Source organism: Mus caroli, chromosome 18 (genome assembly GCF_900094665.2).
Source record: "Mus caroli chromosome 18, CAROLI_EIJ_v1.1, whole genome shotgun sequence".
Taxonomy (NCBI): Eukaryota; Metazoa; Chordata; class Mammalia; order Rodentia; family Muridae; genus Mus; species Mus caroli.
The window spans coordinates 16,234,436-16,255,720 of NC_034587.1; the positions used below are offsets into that span (position 1 = coordinate 16,234,436).

The 21,285-nt window shown below is 39.3% G+C and overlaps 1 protein-coding gene across 2 annotated transcripts in view; it reads right to left on the minus strand.

Moving 5' to 3' along the window:
• Positions 1-1,202: 1,202 nt before the first annotated feature.
• The window catches only part of Dsc2 (desmocollin 2), a 29,112-nt gene continuing 9,029 nt past the window's right edge, over positions 1,203-21,285 (minus strand). The window contains exons 3-17 of one of the 2 annotated variants that reach the window (XM_021150490.2): positions 20,941-21,140; positions 19,213-19,332; positions 18,004-18,159; positions 17,170-17,314; positions 16,325-16,491; positions 15,071-15,205; positions 14,656-14,841; positions 12,630-12,886; positions 12,365-12,507; positions 8,983-9,207; positions 6,169-6,405; positions 5,462-5,586; positions 3,971-4,231; positions 3,399-3,444; positions 1,203-3,313 (exon numbers count right to left, since the gene is read on the minus strand). In XM_021150490.2, coding sequence (XP_021006149.1) covers positions 3,409-3,444; positions 3,971-4,231; positions 5,462-5,586; positions 6,169-6,405; positions 8,983-9,207; positions 12,365-12,507; positions 12,630-12,886; positions 14,656-14,841; positions 15,071-15,205; positions 16,325-16,491; positions 17,170-17,314; positions 18,004-18,159; positions 19,213-19,332; positions 20,941-21,140 — 2,393 coding nt within the window. In that variant the 3' untranslated portion in view covers positions 1,203-3,313; positions 3,399-3,408. The remainder of the gene's footprint in view (positions 3,314-3,398; positions 3,445-3,970; positions 4,232-5,461; positions 5,587-6,168; positions 6,406-8,982; positions 9,208-12,364; positions 12,508-12,629; positions 12,887-14,655; positions 14,842-15,070; positions 15,206-16,324; positions 16,492-17,169; positions 17,315-18,003; positions 18,160-19,212; positions 19,333-20,940; positions 21,141-21,285) is intronic. The other variant, XM_021150489.2, reaches the window with a different exon arrangement.

A 21,285-nucleotide genomic window follows, 5' to 3' on the forward strand; every position in this document is an offset into this window, starting at 1 on the left:
GACAAACACCAAATAAACCTTCACGGAACTTTCCTAGAAGGCTGAGACAGAAGGGTCATGAGTTTGAGGCAAGCCTGGGCTCTATAATAAGATCCTGTCTTAAAAGACAAAAAGAAATCATTGAACTCTCTGACAACAGAAGCTCTTGGTTTTGTTCTAGTGAAGATGCCATCACATCCATTGCTCTGCGGAAATGCCTACTTTCTGCTTCCTGCAGCAATGACTGCTGACTAGGAAGCCTCCCGTCCTTTTTAGGCATCTTGAGACATCTCACTCTGATTTCTGGACTACAGATGAGTACAAGAGAGCCTTTGAAACTGTGAGAATGAGATGTCGAAACTATTGTGAACTACAAAGTCCCAGAGTCCATGCAGGTAAAGTGCTGCTCAGGTTTCTGGGATAGATGGGAGGGGCATGGCAGCAGAATGGGGACTGCAAATTCCACAGAATGTCTTCGTGAATTAATTCATCATTGACAGCAGTCCTATGGAGTCATTTTCTCCCTTCTTGACACAAGGCAGGGAACTAGACCTAGACCATTTAAATGGCAACTCAAAGTGTATACATAGTAAGGGTAGCTTAGCAATGTGATGTGCATCAGGAAATCCATTCTGGAGTCTGTGAGTTGTAGACTGCCATGTTAACTAAAAGGAACTTCAACCTTGAAGCAATCCATTGCTTATGCCTGGCAGGACACAGGTAAGAGCAAAGCTGAAGAAGGGACTTCTAGATACAAATGTAATTCAGAGGGCTTCAGAATAGTCATAAAAAAAGATGTTCTACTTCCCATCTGCTGTAACCTGGTCTGTCCATAGCATAACAAACTTGGCAGTCTTCTGCAGATGTTTCAGAAACCTTTGGGAAGTGTGTGAACAACTGCACATATTAGATTCAGTCATTAGCTGATCACTAGGAAGGGATACAGCCTCAAATGGCAAAAGACAACTCAAAATAGATTCCATTGTGTCATTTTCTTAATTGATTATTATTGGCACTAAAGGGGCTGTATGTATGGTGTATTTAAAATCATTATTATTAGTGGTAATTTTAAGTAGAACATTTTGTATCACTTTCAGTCGTAAACCTGCCTCTCTTCTTAAAATCTCATCTATGGAAACCAAATAAACTGTTTTGTTCCCAAGTTAGTTTTGATCATGGTGCTTCATCACAGCAAGAGTAACCCTAACTAAGACACCACCACACACATTATTTTGTTTTAATTCAAGTGTCTTTTAAACATATAGGATAAGAATGCTAAAGTTATATTCTACCTTAAGATGATAACAATAGAGAAAATGCAAAATCGCTAATGCCCACAACACAGGAATAATACCCAGTGTACTGATAATAATGCTGCATGTATGTCTGTGGATCCAGATAATCCATAATCCCTGAACAGAAGCTGGGAAAAGGAAGCTGGCTCTCCCCATTAAAACCACTTTCACACACATCAGACCCAAGTAACCAACCCACACCAGTTGCTTAAAGTAGCTTAGTTCGTATTATCTTCACCACCTGCACACAACCATTTTATATATAATTTATTAAAAATAACTCTGAGAAATATTTTTCACTAAATAACAATGACCTCACTGCATACATAGTTCATGTTTAAAATTTTTCCCAATGTTTGTTCTGAAAACAATTGTTATAAGCCAACTTGATAAATTCAAGACAGACACACAGTGAACAATCACATATATCCATATTGCACCAAGAATATCCAACCTAGAATATGCATCCATCGAGGGTAAGTGCTGAGCTCACTGACTGAAGGGAGTGTGTCCTGTGATCTGGAACTTGGCTAGCTATGAAGTTTACTTGTGTGTAAATTTCTAAAAAAATTTAAATTGCTTGGCTCATTTCCTATATTTCATAAAATAACTATAATTACAAACTGTTTCTAAAACTAATTTTACAACCATGTAATTATAACTAGCTATATCATCTAAAACACTGGAGAAGGCATTATCCTAGAGATTGTTTGAGATTATTATGCTGAGACGCTGAGTCTAAACTCTATCACTACTTCCCACTTCCAGTGTCCTTGAATTAAAGATGGAAATTGTAACTATGCTATTCTATATTAGATTGCCACAACCTACTTCTACATACACTATTGCTTCTGTCACAAAGAACATTGCTTCAAAAAGATCATGAAAGAGTCCCATAGTTTCACTGGGAAAATTAAAAGTTCTTTACTAAGGACAAAAATGAAGCAATAATTACCAAAAAATCCAAAACAATAATGTTGCTATTACATTGAGCTTAAGAAAACCAACAATGATATGCATACACACCAACTATTTTATGAGAAAAGATAACTTTTAGGGATATCTTGGAAGTAGACCTTTCAAAGTCAAACAGGAGAGAAAATGAAAAAAAAAATTAAAATAGAGAGGATAGGAGTTTAGAGCATTTGGTGTTCACAGACAAAAACATTTAGAAAAACAGAACACATTATAAAGAAGTTTTGAAATCTAAATTTAACTGACAAAGTTGGTACAAAAGAGATTGTGATTCAGTGCAGGATTTTACACAGAACAGAAGCTAACACCCACTGGATTAGAATTTCAAGCACACTCAAATGCTGCCTGGCAATCTACCTTTGTACTATGAAGCCAGGCCATATTACAAGAATATAACTAAAGCAAGGCACAGCATATACAGTTTAGAATGTTTAGGAAAGCAACTGTTTCCAAGCACCATATGAACAACCAGTTAATCCATTAACTGGAGATAATTGTGTCTACAGTCTCCAATTGGGTTATAGTCAATAGTCTATAAATAGTCTCAAATCCATTCAACTTTATTGCACTATAAGTTGGCTGCTGTCATTATACCCAATGTAAACAATGCATATTTTCTCAAGTTTCCACCTAAGATGTCATCTGGTAAAAAAGAAGTAATTGAAATCCATGCATAATGGTTTTCAAGTACTAATTACAAAGTTTCTCTGTAAATGTGCATTTTCATGGAGATTCTGCAGACCGAGATGGGGGAGGGAGCCCCCAATATAACATCTTCTGTTTTTTGAAAACTCCTGGTTTACAGTGAAAAGCAGGGAGGGCAAGGCAGTGAATCTATTAGTTTTCGTTTTCCTATTAGAAGTCGTTCACCTCTTTGCACATACTTCTGCTAATGTCCTAAATTTGGGCTCCAGATGGTCCAAAAACTCAAGCCCGTCTTCTTCCTGTAGGTCACTACAGCAACCCACAGAGCCAGCGGCTGAGCCTTTTCCCTCATAGTTGTATGTGAGGACGTAGTCTTGAGCAAGCTTCTGGTTGTCATCCGAATGGCAAAACTGTACCTTCTGGTGGGGAGAAGCACAAAATATTTTATTTTTATTATTTTAAGCACCAAAGTGTACTAACAGAAAAAGAATTGCTTTGATTTACCTTTCATTGTTTAATTTTTAATCAGAGTGTGTCCTCTAATGGTTTCCTATGTGTAGAAAATGCACATGATTGGTCTGTATCATAAAATCACACTGTAAAGTCAGTATTAGCATGCTTCTAAAAGTCCTGCATGTCACCGAGCACCCAAGTACTCGTTTTATGCAGCCATTGCTTCTGTCTTTCAAAATGATGGTAAAAGGAAAAACACACCCAGATAAATTGAACCCAAATTGATGGGAGCTCCATTCTTTCGGAACAGGCAAAGTGGTCATATGTGTTGATATTGCCTTGTGCTAGATATTGGGTTGCTTAAAACAAAATTTTTCAGATGCAAAATCATTAACACAAAATGATTCCCTTAAAAAATAATAAAAGCCAAATGAAAATGCAGGAAACTAAATGACCACATAAATTAGGACATAATTAAACCCAAATTAATTGAGAATAGTAACTTTCCAATAAATAGACTCATCATTAACTAAGAAGAGGAGTTTGCACAAACTCTTAAGTTGGAACCATTTTTAAAACTTAAATTACATCAATATAGTTTGGGGAATCACTCAGAAACTTACATCACCAAGTCGGGGCTGAATGAAATTGTACCACTCTGAGTAAGTGTGTCTGTAGTTGTCCACCTCCACATGTCCTCCCCTGCAAGTATCCAGGGTATGGTGATGATAGCCAGCCCCTCTGCGTGAGTCCAAAGTCTGCTGTCCTCCTTTTACCATCTCAATGGTCTCTTGCCCTCCACTTTTGACTCCAGTTCCCATGGTGGTGAAACCTGTCTGCCCAGAAGCTCCCATAGTTTGAGTTGTCAAGCCGTTTGTGGAATACTAAAAAGGTAATGACATGCATCAGTTAAACATGCAGTGAAAGAAAAGACAGTGCACACACTGTCTGGACTTGATGTAAGCATCACAAGGTAATCCTTCCAAAGACATGGACTGGACCTGCTCTCTCTGTCTTTTCAACACTGACCTACATGTATCTAACATAAGAAACAAATTGCCGGTGCAAATCAAAAAGCTTCATGTAGATTCCACCTTTAAAGACTCCTTAACATACTGCACGTGCTCTGTCCTGCCTTCGAGCACCTCAAAAGCAGCAATGCTGTGCACACCACAGGTATTTGCTTTCTCAGCTAAACTCATTCTCTTATCAGGCAAGAGAAGAAACAGAAATAATAGCAAGCTTTCTCATTCAACATTGAACATCATTCCTTCCAACTCAAATACACAGAAAAAAAAATTACTATAATCCTGTATTCCTTGTAGTCTACATAAATTGAACAGTAAACCAGGCAGGAAAATACCAGAAACAATAGCACATTAGCCACCCCTCTTCTTGGTTGCGTGTTTAGATCCTGACATGTAATTAAGGTTTTCCCACCTTGGTCTTTTTCTCAGGTATGGTTATGTCATTTGGTTTGGTTTTGTCGTTTGTTTGTGCAGTCTCCATCTTTCCTGCTCCAGCCAGCAGTCATGCATTTGGAAGATGTCTACTTGTTCTTCCTTCCCAGACTGGGTTAAAACCCTCAGAGCCACTGAGCAGGTGCCTCTCCCTGGTGTACCACTTTAGACTGTCCGCCTCAGGCTCAGCTCTAACCCATATTATAGTCAGGAAGAGGCCAATAAACTTTTTCCCACCATGATCAAAGTCTGTAGAGATTTATTGCTGGAGCCAGGTTTAAAAAAAAAAAATTATGCTGGTGATCTGCGAGTAATTAAGTGAAACACTTGAAAACATAAACAGCAGCTTAGATAGATGCTTTTAAAAATAGAGGCCTAACACTGAAGCCGCAAAACATATGAAACAAACAAACAAACAAAAAAGTGTGCATGTGCGCTAGAGGATTGTTTTAATATCAAGTAGCACAGCATGTCCAAACTGAGATACCACACATCCATGGGAACTAGATGCATTTTATTCACTCCCTGGATGGATGGCATTTGCTTCTAAGTTATCAGACACCAAAAGAAGTTTGCTGAGGAAAAACATTGGTTAGAAGAAATACTATAGGCTGAATCATCCTCTATTTGGCTTAAAAAACACAGGTGACTCACGACTTTGTCATCTCCAGGAGCCTCGGTGTTTGATACAATTAGGTTCTGTTGAGCTAAGTCATCGGGAAGAATTTTCTGTTGTTTTGATGCCCGGGAAACACTACAGACTAATGTAAACAGGATACCTGGAGACAGAAAGAAAGAGGCTCCTTTAAGTGTCTCATCAAATAATGTAAAACTGAGTTGATAGTGTCTGGCTTGGATAAATTGTTCACTAAAGGGTCCACCCTAAACACCTTTCAAGAACATATGTTTGCCAATGTCAAAGCATATATAGAAGAGTGTGCCCAGAGCAGTTATGCAACAAACACATACCACATAGTATATTTCTACATGGAAATGTAAACTCTGCTGACAAGACAGGAGAGTTACACATAAGTATGTATTAAATACATGACCTGGTGTGATGGTTCAGGAGACAAATGTGCTTGCCACCAACATGGAAGGCCTATCTTCCCTCCCCCAGTCCCACATAATGGAAGGAAAGAAGAGACTCCTGAAAATTGTTCTCTGACCTTCACACAGGGAACACTACCACCAAAATAAAATAGGTATATATAGAAAGTTTAAAGGGTATATGTTAAATATATTGTGTTAAATGGAAATGTATCACTTTTCAGACCACTACCTATAAGTATTAACATTCATTATAAGAATAATTTTAAATTGCTTATAAGAGTTTGAGTTAAGCTCAAGAAAGAACTTACAAAATAGCAAGGCTATGCCCAACAGTATAGCAAGGATAGCCCATGGTCCAAGTCTCACTTCAGCATAGCCAGTCCTTTCTCCAGAGCGGAGGGTGCAGTCACTTTCAGTAATGCAGTCACATACAATGACATTCAATGTGGTTAGTGAGGACAGACCAAGTCTGTCTGTAACTCGAATGGGAACTGCATAGGATCCAAATGAAGGGTCATTCTGATAGGAAAGACGAGCTGCTGTGTCTGAATAAATCAATAAAAGCAGGTGTTACATACAAAAGCTTCTTGAACAAACCCGGCTAGTTATCAAACAGATATCCACTTCCCTACAAATGGACACTCATGGACTATCATAAATGCTGGGATCCTTCCTGAAGCTGTAGCTGAACTGAAAGCCTCTACCCACAGCCAACCTGAACAGATTTTAAAGTCACCTATAGTCATGTGTCTTTGGGGCTTTATAAGAGAGATTTAAATGGGGAGGGAAGACCCACACTGAAAGCAGTGTCCCGTGGGCTGGAGCTGAACATCAGCATTAATGGCTCCTGACTCCTGACTAGGGATGGAATGTGAGCAGCTGCCTCAGGCTCCAGCGGCAATGCCTTTCTCGCCGAGCCCTGCCTCTTTATTAAAGACCTTTGGTTCTTGTAATAAAGTATTTTTATCAGTTCCTAAACAAATCCTTGCTACCATAACTAATAAACTTGGTAAGAGGTTAGTCTTTGTCCTATCTTTAATCTAGTCACTTAAACCCATCACTCTAGATTCCCCTTCGTGTGTGACTCATCACGGAGTCAGCCATCTGAAATTTGGGTATGTTAAGGTTTTTTTTTTTTTTCTCTTTCATAAAATATGCCAAATGGCCTGGCGTGGTAGTGCATGCCTTTAATCCCAGCACTTGGGAGGCAGAGGCAGGAGGATTTCTGAGTTCGAGGCCAGCCTGGTCTACAAAGTGAGTTCCAGGACAGCCAGAGCTGTACAGAGAAACCCTGTCTCAAAAACAAAAAAACAAAACAAAAAAAAGTGGCAAATGGACGTGAATACTTGTGGTTTACCAACAAGAACTGGTTCTGACAACTTGGAACACATTTACTTAACAGGCAGGTCATAAGCACACCAAAGGAACTTGATCTTATGGTCCTATAAGACACTTGGACCAACTAAATTTTCTTGTTGCTGTTCTGACGTATTTTTTTTTTTTAGATCAAAACTAGAAAATATACAGATCAAATGCTGATAGGATCTAAGACTCAGAGCAAAAGATGTAAGGTGACGCTCACTGTAGATGGCCACAGGCCATAGACTAATCACTGTGTTACTTAATTTCCCAATGAGGTGTGCTCATTTTCTATGTAGTATTTGAAGTTCCCAATGTGAAATTGGCTTCCTAGGACCAAAAAAAAAAAAAAAAAAAAAAAAATCACAGAGCTGGTATTTCAATAGAAACCACAGTTACCAATTCAATGAATTGTGTAAGACATAATCATGAGTCCAAAAACAAAACTAGGAGTGAGTCATATTCTATGTCTTTCACTATCTTGTTGATTTCTAGAAATAATCCAATTTTACACATGGATAAACCAATGCGCCAAGAGAATAAATACCATTGTCAGACTTATGTAACAACTGGTATATCCAGATCTCGACATGAAATCCATGTCACTTCAAGACTTCTGTTGATACATTCTTCTTACCCTGGAATTTATTAAGCTTCCACATGTGTTCAAGGACTGGTATTTTTAAAATAAGAAAATTTAGAACTAGGTTACATCTCAGTTAAAGAACACATGGCCAGCATGTACAAGACCTTGGGTTCAATTCTTATACCACAGAGACAAAATGATTTACAAGCCTTCTGACTACAACGGTACAGGCAAATATTATTTGGCTAAAGAGAATTATTCAAAATCCTACATTTTCTGTTAATGGCATTTAAACTGAAATACTATGACCTTAAACAAATAGGAACGACAAAATATTAAAATAAAATTATCTTTTCTTAAGAAAGAACAAATAAAAATCTCTTTCCTCCTCCCCAAAACACACAAGAGAGTGTTGTTTTAAAATCTGTGTATCCTGTTAGCATAGATCATCATGGTTTAAGACAGGGTGCCTTAGCTTGCACTTTTATGGCAGGAAACTGAGGCACTGTCACTGAAAGCATGGGGTTTAAAACGGTGATGTTTCAAGTCACCCAAAGGTGAGTGTTCTTCTTGAGTTAGGAGCTATGAGGCCATGACCTCCCAGTCCACTACAGTGTATACAGGAGACTACAATTAAGTGCTGGTGTCAGTGTGATGCAGTGTGGCAATGGAGAAAAGCCACTTTACGTTCAGCCATTCTTGTCACAATAGGTCCCTTCTGGGCTACAGTCAACTAGAAACCAAAGTGAGTAAGATTCCCAAGGGGAACACAGGAGACACAAAACATTGGGACACCAGCATGTTGTCAGAGAGAAGCTGTGGGATGATGGGCTCTCTGAAAGATACAGATACCCCCACAAGGACTTACTGCCCCAGCTGCTTGGCAGGCCACAGTTCCAAACATCCACGCAGGTGAGTGCTTGTATGTGAATGCAAATTTAAGGACTATTTCAGGGGTCCTTGATATCATCAACAGCCAACACTGGAGGGGCTCACTGCCCATTATACCAAAATTTGTACCTTCTTAAATGGTTCTCTTACAATGATTTTTTCTCTTATTTTCCAAAATACACACACACACGCACACACACACACAGAGAGAGAGAGAGAGAGAGAGAGAGAGAGAGAGAGAGAATACTGATATTGAAAAGGAAAGGCAATATTTGAAAGCGCATACCATTGATTCTTGTTAGCCTCCACATCCTCTGAACTTCCGAATCAGAGCTCTCCAAACTGAAATCAAATGGTGGGCCATTCACTGGCTCATCGAGATCAACTGCAACAATTTCAGCAGAGGACGTGGTAGCCTTGCATATCACCACTGTCTGCTTGGGTATGAATGGGCCATTATCATTCACATCTTCAAGTATGATTCCCAGAGTTCCAGTACAGCTTCTCCCATCTAGACATAAAGCAGTAAGAACACACATTTTTTTTCTTTCTTTTATTTTTTGCTAGGAAATCCTACAATGAAAATTAATATCTATATTTACTAATCACTTATAATGCATAGGTTACTGCAACAAATACAGTCATGAGCAACAACGCTGGGAACACTAAAAGAAAAATCTTATTGCTTCCAAGTGGCTTGACTATACATATAATAACTGCTACTTAGATATTTTCATCTGTTCACTAGATCATGTTCACTAGGCATGAAAAATGTTGACAGAGAAGTTTTAGCTGATTTTGAAGAGACAAAAACAATGTATAGAAGGGGTCCTTATACTAAGTGTGGGCAGCATGTCACACATACCAGTGATGTGGAGAAAACGGAGAAGGCAGGAGGTGGAAGCTGACACAGGCAAGAGCTAAGAACCCTTGAAGGCTAGACTAGAGAACTTATGAATGCTAGACTAGAGAACTAGACTAGACTTTGGCATACATACTTAGGTTTTGGAAGAAGGAAGTTGAGTAGTAGAAGATATGTATTTAGAAAATTTAACCACAAATGGTTCAAGGGTATTGAGACATTTCCAAATGTAGACGTTATCGTTATGGGTGTAGCCTCATAAATAGCCCGTCATCTATAGACTAAATAAACGGAACTTAGGACTGTGGGTGTAACTTCTGTAATTAACGTGTCATTCATATATGTAAATCCTTCTGATAACTCTAAACAGCGCACTGCATCAGGAAGTCTGGGGCATACAAAGATGAAGTAATCACGGGGGAAGGAGGTTATGAAGTTTAAAGCCAAGCATGAAACAAGGAGTCCTGTTTAAACCATTTGTTCTTTCCACATATTAAGGAGGATTTGGACACTACAGATGGAGGAAAAAGAAAAACAAAAACCTCACCACCAGAGCTTGACGGCATGTCTTATATGCAGTTGCCACCCTAAGCAAATGGAAACTAAGCTTGCCTGGGAACCAAAACTTTAGCTAAGGCCCCTCTGTCACAGGGGCTGGGTCTTGGTCATTCTAGAGCCATCACAGGCTACACACACCAGGCAGCCAGGCTAAGAACTGGTCTGGTTCACAGACCAGACATGTATGTGCAGGTCACTACAAAACTGCCTTCCAGTTAAAATAGAGTAAGGTAGGAGGGGAGACTCCAAAGGCGGAGTCTATCAGATACCCCCTATTAATGCTAGGATAGGTCCTAATGATTAGTGTTAACAGAAACAACAGGATCGCCAGTTGGAAGATGCATTTACCCTACATCAGAGCTTTGAAACAAGCACATGTAAGATCTTCAAGGACACAAAAAGGTGATTTGTTAAACAGAAATTAGATCACACCTCAAATCCTGGTTAAAAAAAAATCAAACAGCAAAAATTCATCTAATACATATTCTAGAAGAGGAAGGATCAATCAGCAAAGAAACAATATTTGAGAAGATTCACTTCTGAGACTGTTTGAGTTAACTTAGAAAGAGTTGTAACATCTAAATCATCTTCCAGTATCACCTATTTATTTAATTTTGCTGGTTAGAGCATAATGAGTTATGTTTCTTATAACTGCATAGTTAAATTTAGTGCAAATGTACTAAATTCAATTATACCTTGTGTTTTTCAAGTTCTTTTTGAAAGAATCTCAGGTAGCCCAGTTTAGCCTCAAACCTACTGTGTAATTGAGGTTGCCCTTGAGTTGATTCTCTTGCCTCCAATATCCAAGTACTGTAATTGCCAGGATACACCACACCCAAACAAATATATCTTATAACAAAATTATACTTCACACACTAAATAGGTCTTATATGCACAATCACTGTGCTCATGTTTTTCTGAATTTTTAAGCTGCACAAAATATAATTTTATATTTTAGGTTCTTATATGGTGTGGGGTTAGTTTACCTGTCAGCTTGTCAGGAGTGGAATCCCATTGGCCTGTGGGTATGTCTGTGCAGAGGGGGTTTGTGGGGTGGTTCTGATTGCCTTAACTGAGGTGAGTACACCCAGCCACTTAGTAATGGCATCAGCCCTGGATGTTGAGCCCTGGGCTGTAGAGTAGAGAGAGGTCACTGAGCACTAGATACACATGCTTTCACTCAAGCCACTCTTCACTGTGGAGGTGACTACCTGCTTCAAGTGTCTGCCCTCACTTGCCTGGAATGATGGACCACAACCTGGACTCGTGAATTTAAAAAAGTCCCTTTCTCTTCCATGTTGCTTTCCATAAGGACATTTCATCATAGCAACAGACACCAAAGTGGGCTATGTGAACTGACATTTGCCCTCTCCCATTTTACACACAATTAACTGTGACTGATGCCTTTTATACAATGTGCTTAAATCTAGACCCCAAGTATACTGTTAGTTTCCTGTAAAATGTTATGTTTTCTAAGTGTATTATGTTACTAAACACCTCCTCCTTATGAACATTCCTGAATGTTACAAGATAAATTAATACATCTTTCTAAAGAAGATTTCCCACTTTCTAAGGACTATCATTAATATATTATAACTGTTTCTTATACAAAATTGGTTTTTCTTTTAATTTTTATGGAATGTGTTTAACTATTACTAGCAACAATGGAGGTCAAAAGACAACTTGCAGAAGTCCATTCTCTCCTTGTGTCTGAGAATCAAGCTCAGGTCTTCAGGTTTGGTAGCAAGGACCTTAACCAGCTGAGCCATCTCATTGGCCCTATCTTAGATGATGTTATCTTATAGTTGCATCTAATACTAAAGAGTCTGTAGCTGATGGGTTAATAAATGACAGCACACTTCTAATTATATGTTATGCTGAGGGAAAATAAATTAACAGTATATGAAGCCAGTTTTAAAACTGTATGTTTGGTAGGCTGGACATGACGGCAAAGGTCTTTAGTCTCAGCACTTGGAGACAGATGAAGTCAGATCTCTATGAATTCAAGTCCAATATGTTCTACACAAAGAGGTCCCAACTGGCCAGGACTGCACAGTGAGTTCTTGTCTCAAAAGATGAACAGGTATGTTGTTGGGCTGGTAGCAGGGCTTGTTAGCAGGGTGTTTTGTGTTATATCTGAAAGGCCTGATCCCAGGCACAATGACATTAAAAATATGTAATTTACTTTAAAACTGAGGAAGCATACAATCGAAAATGGAGGTAGCTATCTTAAAAGCAAATTTCTTACCTGCATCTAATGCAAGGACTGTAATATTGTAGATGCCATTTCTGACGGTCTCAGCCTCTCGATCCAATGCTCGGAAAATGGTGATCGATCCTGAATCTTCATTAACAGTGACCCACCCTCTTGGGTCACTTAACTTCCTGTACCTGTTAACCACAGTGAAGGAACACAACAAGAAGTATCATGAGTCAAATCATAAAGCCAATAACAAGAGTTATGGACTTTTCTAGCATTGTCAATGCTAAAAGAACAAGAACACAACAAATACCTTATGCCATTGCTGCTTCTGGTCTCTGGGTCATATGCCTTATATCCATCATTTCTAGTCCCAACTAGTACATTTTCTCGAATCCTCACAGTTTGCATTGGAGGGATACACTCGGGACCCTCATCCTGATTTGTCACGGTGACAGTCACTGTGGCTGTGCTCATGGGTGACTTTGAGCTAGCCTCTCTAGTGTATGGAGCTTCATTAACTACGCCAATTTGCAGGGTCACCTGTTGCCGTTCTTCATAGTCCAGAGGCTACAAGAAATGCGTAGATGATCAGGTGTGAAGTGCATTACATAAAGGACTTGCTGATGTGAAAATACTAAGGATCAGATTGGGAAGAGTCATGAGAACATTTAACACAGGCCTGCACTGTGGGGGAGCTTTCAATAAATCCAGTGTTTGGATGCAGCTGGCAACAAACAACAAATTTCCCTCAAAAGAAAACTGAAAATGAAAGGTATCCCAGATAAGGCTCTAGATAAGACTCAATCACTTATATGTTCAATGTAAACTCCAATTTCAGGTCTGGATTGTAACAGTTATTTTACACTAGTTACTTTAAATCAGCTTGTCTTAGAGTCTAGGAAGGATAGTTACTTGCTCTGGATTTGGAAGTCAAAAACTAGGTCAAATTGTTAAGTTTTTGTTTTGTTTTGTTTTGTTTTGTTTTGAAGTCTTATGTGTCCAAGATTGGCCAAAGATGACATTTATTTCTCTCCCTCTTGACTCCACTTCCCAATGGCTGGGTTTGACAGCTGTGTAGCACCATGCCCACTTTAAATTGGTTTAGAACTTGAATCAAGGACCTTGTGTGTGCTAGACCAGCATGCTGCTGTAGCTCCAGGCCTATAAAACGTTTAGTAGTATGGGGATGTGACAGCCAACCCTACAGGGTGAGCGGCACTGGGTTATTACCTGCTCAGAAAGAAACTGCTCTATCCCAATCATTAAATACTTCTCTGGGAGTGCTCAGACTAGCATAATAATTTGCAAATAATTTAGCCCTGTGATGGTTAAAGAACCAGGTACTCCTTAAGGGCCATTGACCTTTGCCCTGGAATGCTTGTGAGATCCCAGTGGCCTGCAGTGAGATAAGGGTAGGATAATGGTATTCCTGCTGTGAGGTACTTAACTGCTTGATTTTTGCTTTTGTAAACTCCCCAAGTCTTGGCCTCTTGCATTTTGCTCCCCAGCTTTTCTCTTCTATAAACTCTTAAAGCTGTGGGATTCCATAGATCCCTGCCATGTCCACCTTTATAAGCCCTACCTTTACTTCCTTTGGCAGGGCATGATGCTGTTTAAAGATGTTGCCCTTCTGCTAGCTCAAAGAATAAATTCAGTTAATCTAAAATTGAACTGAGTATAAGTCTTTGGATTTGAACACAACACTGGAGGAACAAGGATATAGAAAGCTTAAAGACACTATTTGTTCATTTTATAAATCTCTTCATCCATGGTCGATGGAAAGTATGCTTTATTATGCCTGGTTAGGGGGGTGATAAGGACAGTTGACAAAAAATGATCCAGGGATAAAGGCTGGTTAGGTTAGGGTGGGACAGCTGTGAGGTCATATTTTTGATTAATGATTGATGTGGGAGGACCCAGCACATTGTGGGTGGTGCCACCCCTAAGAAGCTGTTAAGGTATCCAAGAAACAAGACTAAGCAAGCAAAGAGAGCAAATCAATAAACAGTGTCTTTCTGTGACCTCTGTTTCAGTTCCTGCCTTGAGTTCCTATCCTTTCTTTGAACTGTGATATGGAAGTACAAGCAAATATGAATAAGAACGTTTTCTCCCCAAGATACTTTTGCTCATGGTGCTTTATCACAGCTATAGAAAGCAAACTAACAGTTACTCAAAATGAATATGTTCATTTCATTTAATATGTATAAATGAAATAGTATTTATAATTACCTAAATTATATATTTTATGTTTCCATTTACCATAATATCTTTCTCCCCATTAAATCTTTGCCTGCTATTATATGTTACAAACATCCAATCTAATAATGAATTCTTACCTTAATCACACACAGAATGCCTTCATTGGTTTTAGGATCTGTTACGATTTTAAAATTTCCATATTCATTGCCCTTAAAAATGGTGTAATTAGCTCTCCAATTAGGTGAGTTAACTAAATCTTTATCCTGAACAGTAAGTCGCAAGATTTCCACATTAACTGTATTTTCTTCTACTGATGTCACATACTAGAAGAAGGAAGAAGAAGAAAGCTTCATTAACTGAGCCTCACAAAATAAATTACCAATGTGAAGTAAGCCTCATTCTTGTAATTTTCAAAGTACCATGTTCTCATGTTTAAACCTGCAGGTCATTGTGATCATTTTGTGCTAATCCATGAGGCACAGAAAGGGATACACACGCTTTAAAACTAACACCAAGTCAAGCATTTCTCTCTAGTAAACAGCACACACTTACTGTAGTGCGAGTGAATGTGGGCAGGTTGTCATTCACATCTTCAATAGTAATGATGCACTTTGCTGTTGTGTGCAAACCAAAATACTGGCCATCCATATCCTGGACTTTTATTAGCAACTGGTACTTGTCAATTAACTGAAAGCAACAGAAATGTAACTATTAGATAAAAGAGCATCGTTATAAATGGAATCTTGACTTCTACTCTGTAACTTGTCTTGCACTAATAATTTAGAAGAACATTGTTCTATTTCACAGCATTTACATCTAGAAAAATATATCACTCTAATCATATATGATCAATATATGAAAACTGAGTCATTTCTCAAAGGGAAAGTGCTTTCAACTCAATATATAATCAGTTAGCTTTAAGAACTTTCAAAAGGAAGAGAAACACTGTAGTCATGGGCACATACGTTAGTTTCCACAGCAATGCAGATGTTTTATGTCCTGTCCAAAGTACATGTTTATATTCAAAACTAAAATGTCTGCTTGTCATTCATTCATTTCAGCCATCTTCTTACCATAATTTCAGCTCCTGCTAATCCTTCCTGCCTTCACCCATTAACTAACTAAAGTAAAACTGAAGTGCTAATGTTTATGTTACTCACAGGCACCTTCTGAAGCCCTTGTCTCCCTCACAACCTCTTTTGTAAGCAGGCCTGAATGACTCCCAACTTTTTGGCCTCCCTACCCATATGAACCTCACATTGCCATCTCTCAGAAGAGATGCATGTGCCCTTTGCAGCAAAGTACACTGAGATTATTGAAAATAGTCAGTTGACTGAGAAAGCAAAGAAATTCCTTTTTACTATCCTAAAATACAGATTTGTGTTATCTGCAGACAAAAGAGAAGCTCCACTATTTAAAAAGGCCTGAAGCTATGTGCGCACCCTGGAATCCAGAGTTTAAAAGTTTATTGCCAAGCACTGTAGTAAACTCCTTCATGTGTCCAGTGTTTGGTACCGACTTTATCATCAATATTCAATTGAGATTCATCATCATTATTTATCATCATGTGTATATGTGGGTGCTTGTGTGAGGGTGGATGGTCAGAGAGTCAAAAAGAGTGTCAATCCCCTGGGGTTGGTGCTATGAGCAGTTGATATGGGTTAGGTTCCCAGCACAACATGTTTATGTATCCACTCTTAACCAATGAGCCATCTCTCCAGATTTTTGTGACCCCTCTGTCCAGCTGAGACAGTGTGCTCTTAAAAGCTAGGCTCTAATCCAGCATTCTCTGCTGACATTTGTTACCTCTCTGTCCAGCTGAGCCGACGTGGTAGTGATCACACCAGTACTGGGATGCATAGTAAATAACATGGGTGGAGAAGGCGACTGCTCCAGGATGGAGTACCTCAGGCGAGTGTGCATTGTGTCCGGCTCATCCAGGTCGGTTGCACAGACCTCCCCCACAGTAGACCCTGCAGAGGAAAGCTCCAGTCTAGTTTCCAAACCCAAGCATGTGCTCTATGTCTCTTAATTCACTCTTTTCAGCTACTTTGGAATTCTTCTGGAGGACTTTTGACAGAGCAGGATCACAACCTTTATAATTTAATAGATGCCTACATAAAATAACAGTTTTTTTTTTTTCCTGATTACTCTTGAGTTCTTTTTCCATTTGCATGCCTGTGCTTACATTAACCATTTGAGGCACTTCTTTCTAAACAGTAATTGGTTCAGTCAGGTCTTCCTAGGGTAGGTCCCCAAAGGTTCTCAGTGACTCTTGATCATGCTCAGACTGTTCCTACCCATTCGCTCACCGCTGGAGTGCAGTAGATAGCCTCACGTGCGGAATGACTTCCTTTAAAGGTTCCTCACCTAAAACCATTTCATTTCCCTCTCATAGATATGTAAAGTAACTTATTTGGAGGGTACCAGAATGCATGCAGTCTTTTTGATATTCTTGTCTACAGATAACCCATTGACTGGATAAGAAACTAAGAAACCACAGGTTGTCAAACCAAGAAACCGGTAAAAGACAGAAGAAAATGTCCTGTTCTTGCCACCACAGGAGGCTGCTTTCCTGTGGCCACAGAGAGGCTCAGTTTATGAACTAAAGCCCACTCAAGCTGCCCTGTATCAGTGGTGGAGCTACTTACCAATGCGACTATTTTCCTGAACTGTGAAGCTGTACAGTTTCTGTGTAAAGATCGGGTAATTATCATTCTCGTCTTCTATTTTAATGAGAAGCGGCAGTGGGTACTCTGGCGTATACCCATCTGGAGTTGTTGCGAATGCGGTCAGCTGTGAATAGAGGAAAATCATGGAAAATAGTAAGTAAAAATAATCCTGTTTTCTTTTGTGGTGCTGGGGATGGAATTCAGTTTCTCACATGGGTCAAGCATGCTCTTTTCTCAGAGCTAAACCCTCTGACAAACAAATGCATAGCCAGATGTTTTCTCCTTTAGAAAAATAAAACAGAAAAAAAAAATCATAAAGCCAGAAATAACCTAATGATTTTTTTATTCCTTTTGATTTTGGGGGGTAAGGGAGTAAGTGATATAGTGACTGAAGTTAATAACTGCTATGTAGCCTAATTTTATGTCAACTTGACAGGGACTAGAGTCCTCTGAAAACAGGGATCACCAGTCGAAAAAATTCCTATATAAGACTGGGCTGTAAGCAAGCCTGTAGGGCATTTTCTTAATAATGATTGATGGGAAGGTCCTCCTAGTCCATTGTAAGTGGAACAATCCCTGGGCTGGTGGTCCTGAGTTTTATTTAAAAAGCAGGCTGAGCAAGCCATGATGAGCAAGTCAGCAGGCAGCACCCTTCCATGGCTTCTTCATCACCTCCTGCCTAAAAGTTCCCATCCTGGGTCAAGATCCTGACCTAATTTCTTTCAGTGATGAACAGTGATGCGGAGCATAACCCAAATAAACCCTTTCCTCCCCAGCTTTCTTTTAATACAACACATGATCTTCAGACGTTACCTCAAAGGACTCATACTGCTCACGATCTACACGACCAGTGCAATACAGGTTTCCAGTATCTCTTTCCACATAAAATAAGTTTAGAGGCTCTTTATCAACTCCTGGGCCTCTGATGGAGTAGTATATGGTATAGTTTTGATCTGTGTCAGACTGGATCTAGAGAGCAGATAGTATAAACATGAGACATACGTTTATTTCAGCAGAACTTGTACATGTATTTTTATTCAATCTCACTGCCAGTTACTAAAATAAACAATTATCCCCTGCTGCGTTCAGTTTTCAGAAAAATGCAGCAATATAATAAGAAATTACAATGAAAATTTTGCAAAATCAAGATACATGCAAAATCCCATAGAAGCAAATCAAAAAAATCCTTTGTAAACTAAACACTACATACATGAACCACACACTTAGGACTTCTCCGTACTGAAAACTAAAGCAAGAGGATACTGAGTGATTATCTGTTGCCACTCAATTTAAGGCCTGAGGTTTTATTGTATTTGGCCGAGTATTTTAAAGGCTGGTTTTCACCAGGTGTGGTGGCATCTGCCTGTAGTCCCAGTACTAGGAAAGAGAGATGGAGAACTAGGAGGTAAGGCCAGCCTGAGGCTGAGAGACAAGACATTGTCTATGTAGATAAGCCAAGCTCTGGAAGAAAAACACCATATTTTCACCCATTCAGGTATCTAGACCATATAGACATGTATAAACCTATTTCTAGATGATGTGAAAGCAGAAGGGGGAGTAGAGGAAGGAATGAGGGTGGTGGGAAGAGGGAGGGAGAAAGAAGTGAGTAGGTAGGAGTGAATTTGGTCAAAATATATGATACACTTGAAAGCAGCTATCTTTATAATAGTATATAAAATGAACAGTACTGATACTGCTTTAGAATACAGGATGGTTTTACAGTTCTTATAGATTACATTTGCATGACTAAAACTGCAAAATGTGTACACAACTATTAAGAAATATTTACATACCTATGTTGAAGCATGGTACCTAAACCTTCCATCCTTATATTTACATGTCACTACTTTATATACTTTCGTGTTTTAATTAGTAAGGATTCACTCAAAGTCTTAAGCATAACAGGCAAGCATTCTATCCCTGAGACACATTTCCAGTCCTCACACAATTATTTTTTTTAATAGTTACTGATTATTTTTGAAAGTGGAAATGACAGACTTCCACAGCAAAAGTAAACTATACCTGTTGAAGGAAAAGTGGGAAGGGACCCAATGAATTCTCTAGCATGGAACAAGGGATAGGAGCCCATCTTCTCTTGGCACGGCTGAGAACCTTCTCTGTATGTGGTCTTTTATTTAGTACCTTGATTTAGAAGGCAAAAAAAGTTAAAGTTGATAAGTACTTCATCCCCAGACATTCAAACTGATACATTTGTCTCCTCTCATAAGGATTGGCTAGGGACATGTAAACCCATGGTAGTACTTCCAAACCAAACTAAACCAATACTGCAGAAATAATAACACTACTGATGAAGAATAAGACTGGTTATTGTGATGCCAGCCATTCTCTTGAGAAAATAAGTTGGTGAAATACAGAAGAGAGAGACAGATGGACCAGAAGAGTAGCTGTCATGCTGAAAATCAAATGTTTGTTGCCACGTTGCCATGCAAGAGCCCAGGAGAAGGAGATGGAATGAGAATGACTTGGATGGCTTCACTTCCAGATTTACCAGAAGCACATTCCACTCACCAGCAACTAGCCAGAGCCCAGGGACCAAGAGAGATCTGTCAGAATGAAGAGAGAAATACGGTGACAGCACTCAGACCGACTCAGTGAAGGACAGCCAGGGACTACTAGAGGATCTCTTGACCTTTGGTGTCAGAATCAATAGGCACACACAGTAGTCGAAACCTTGACATTGTTATCTGTCTTCTAAGACTATTAGCCATGCTAAAGACAGAGGGTATGCAAGGAGTTAAATGTGAGGTAAAGAAGGAAGTTGCAGCTGTGTCCAGGTAGCAGAGTTTCCAGACACTCGGAACCCCTGTGAGGGTGAGCATAGTGAACCGCAGTTAGCCTGTTCCCAATACATTGGAAACTAAGGAAACAGGGCATTCTCCCTCACACGTCCCCTAACAAAGGTTCTGCATCCCCCAAGGCCTGATGTCATCATTTTATCACTTGCACTGTGGCTTTGTGTCCCTATATGCCACCCCTACCATACCCCTACTTATTTTGTGGGCTTTTCTAGAGGACCATGGGGGAAAAAGTCTGTAAAAGTTAGAAGTGAAGCAGGAGTGGGTGGATTGAGGAACAGGGCCCGGGAGGGGGGGGAAGGGGGAGGGTATAGGGGACTTTCGAGATAGCATTTGAAATGTAAATGAAGAAAATATCTAATAAAAATTGTTTAAAATTTTAAAAAGTGAGATGTGTTCCATCATAACTTGATACCAAAAAAGGATCACCTTTTCCCAAGAATATAGTACACACCTCATGAATATTCATAAAACTTTTTTATAAGATCCACAACACAGAATTCACTGGCTGATCACTGCCCTGAAGCAACACAATTGAATCTCTAGAGTGTTTTTTTTTTTTTTTTCTTGGCTTGACTTGGCTAAGTAAACACCTGTTTAAACTATCTATGTCTTTGGCCCCAACTCCTTTTGTGGGCTTTTCAAGAGGTAGAGTTTCCAAACTTGTTTTTGGCAGTGCATCCCCCAAATCAAAGTGTTTCTTTGTGTCCTGTCTCCTGGTCTCATATGAAGCTTATCCCAAAGGAAAGGGATGACAACTTGTAATGACAGGTTTCCCAACCAAGCCTCCTTCTCTAAAGCACCGTTGACCCTGGCTCTCACTCCCCTCCTAACCAAACCATCCCAAGTCTTCTCTGGGTCCACATCTTCCTTGTCAGTGTCAGTTAGCCCTAAAGAAACACCAATTACACTCCATGCATAACATCTCCCTTACCTCTAAGGGGCCCTCTAAATGGACAGATATCTCCCTTTCTTCTTGGCTGTCTGTGCTGAAAAGCCATATAGTAAAGCTTCTTTGCCCCGAGGACAAAACAACAGAATTGGTTGTGTACACAGAACCATCTTCTAAGACTTGGAAGTCAGGATCACTCAGATGAACTATGTCTGCTGATTTAAGGCAGTCCATCAGGTTCACTGCAGAAAATACACATAGCAGTCAATTTAGCAACATAGAGTTCAAAAGTTATTTATAGTATGCATGTTCAAGAGACCAAAGTATTTTTCAATCATGTGGGAGATTATATGGTTAAAGTCCTCCCAAAATACACTATTATTTCTT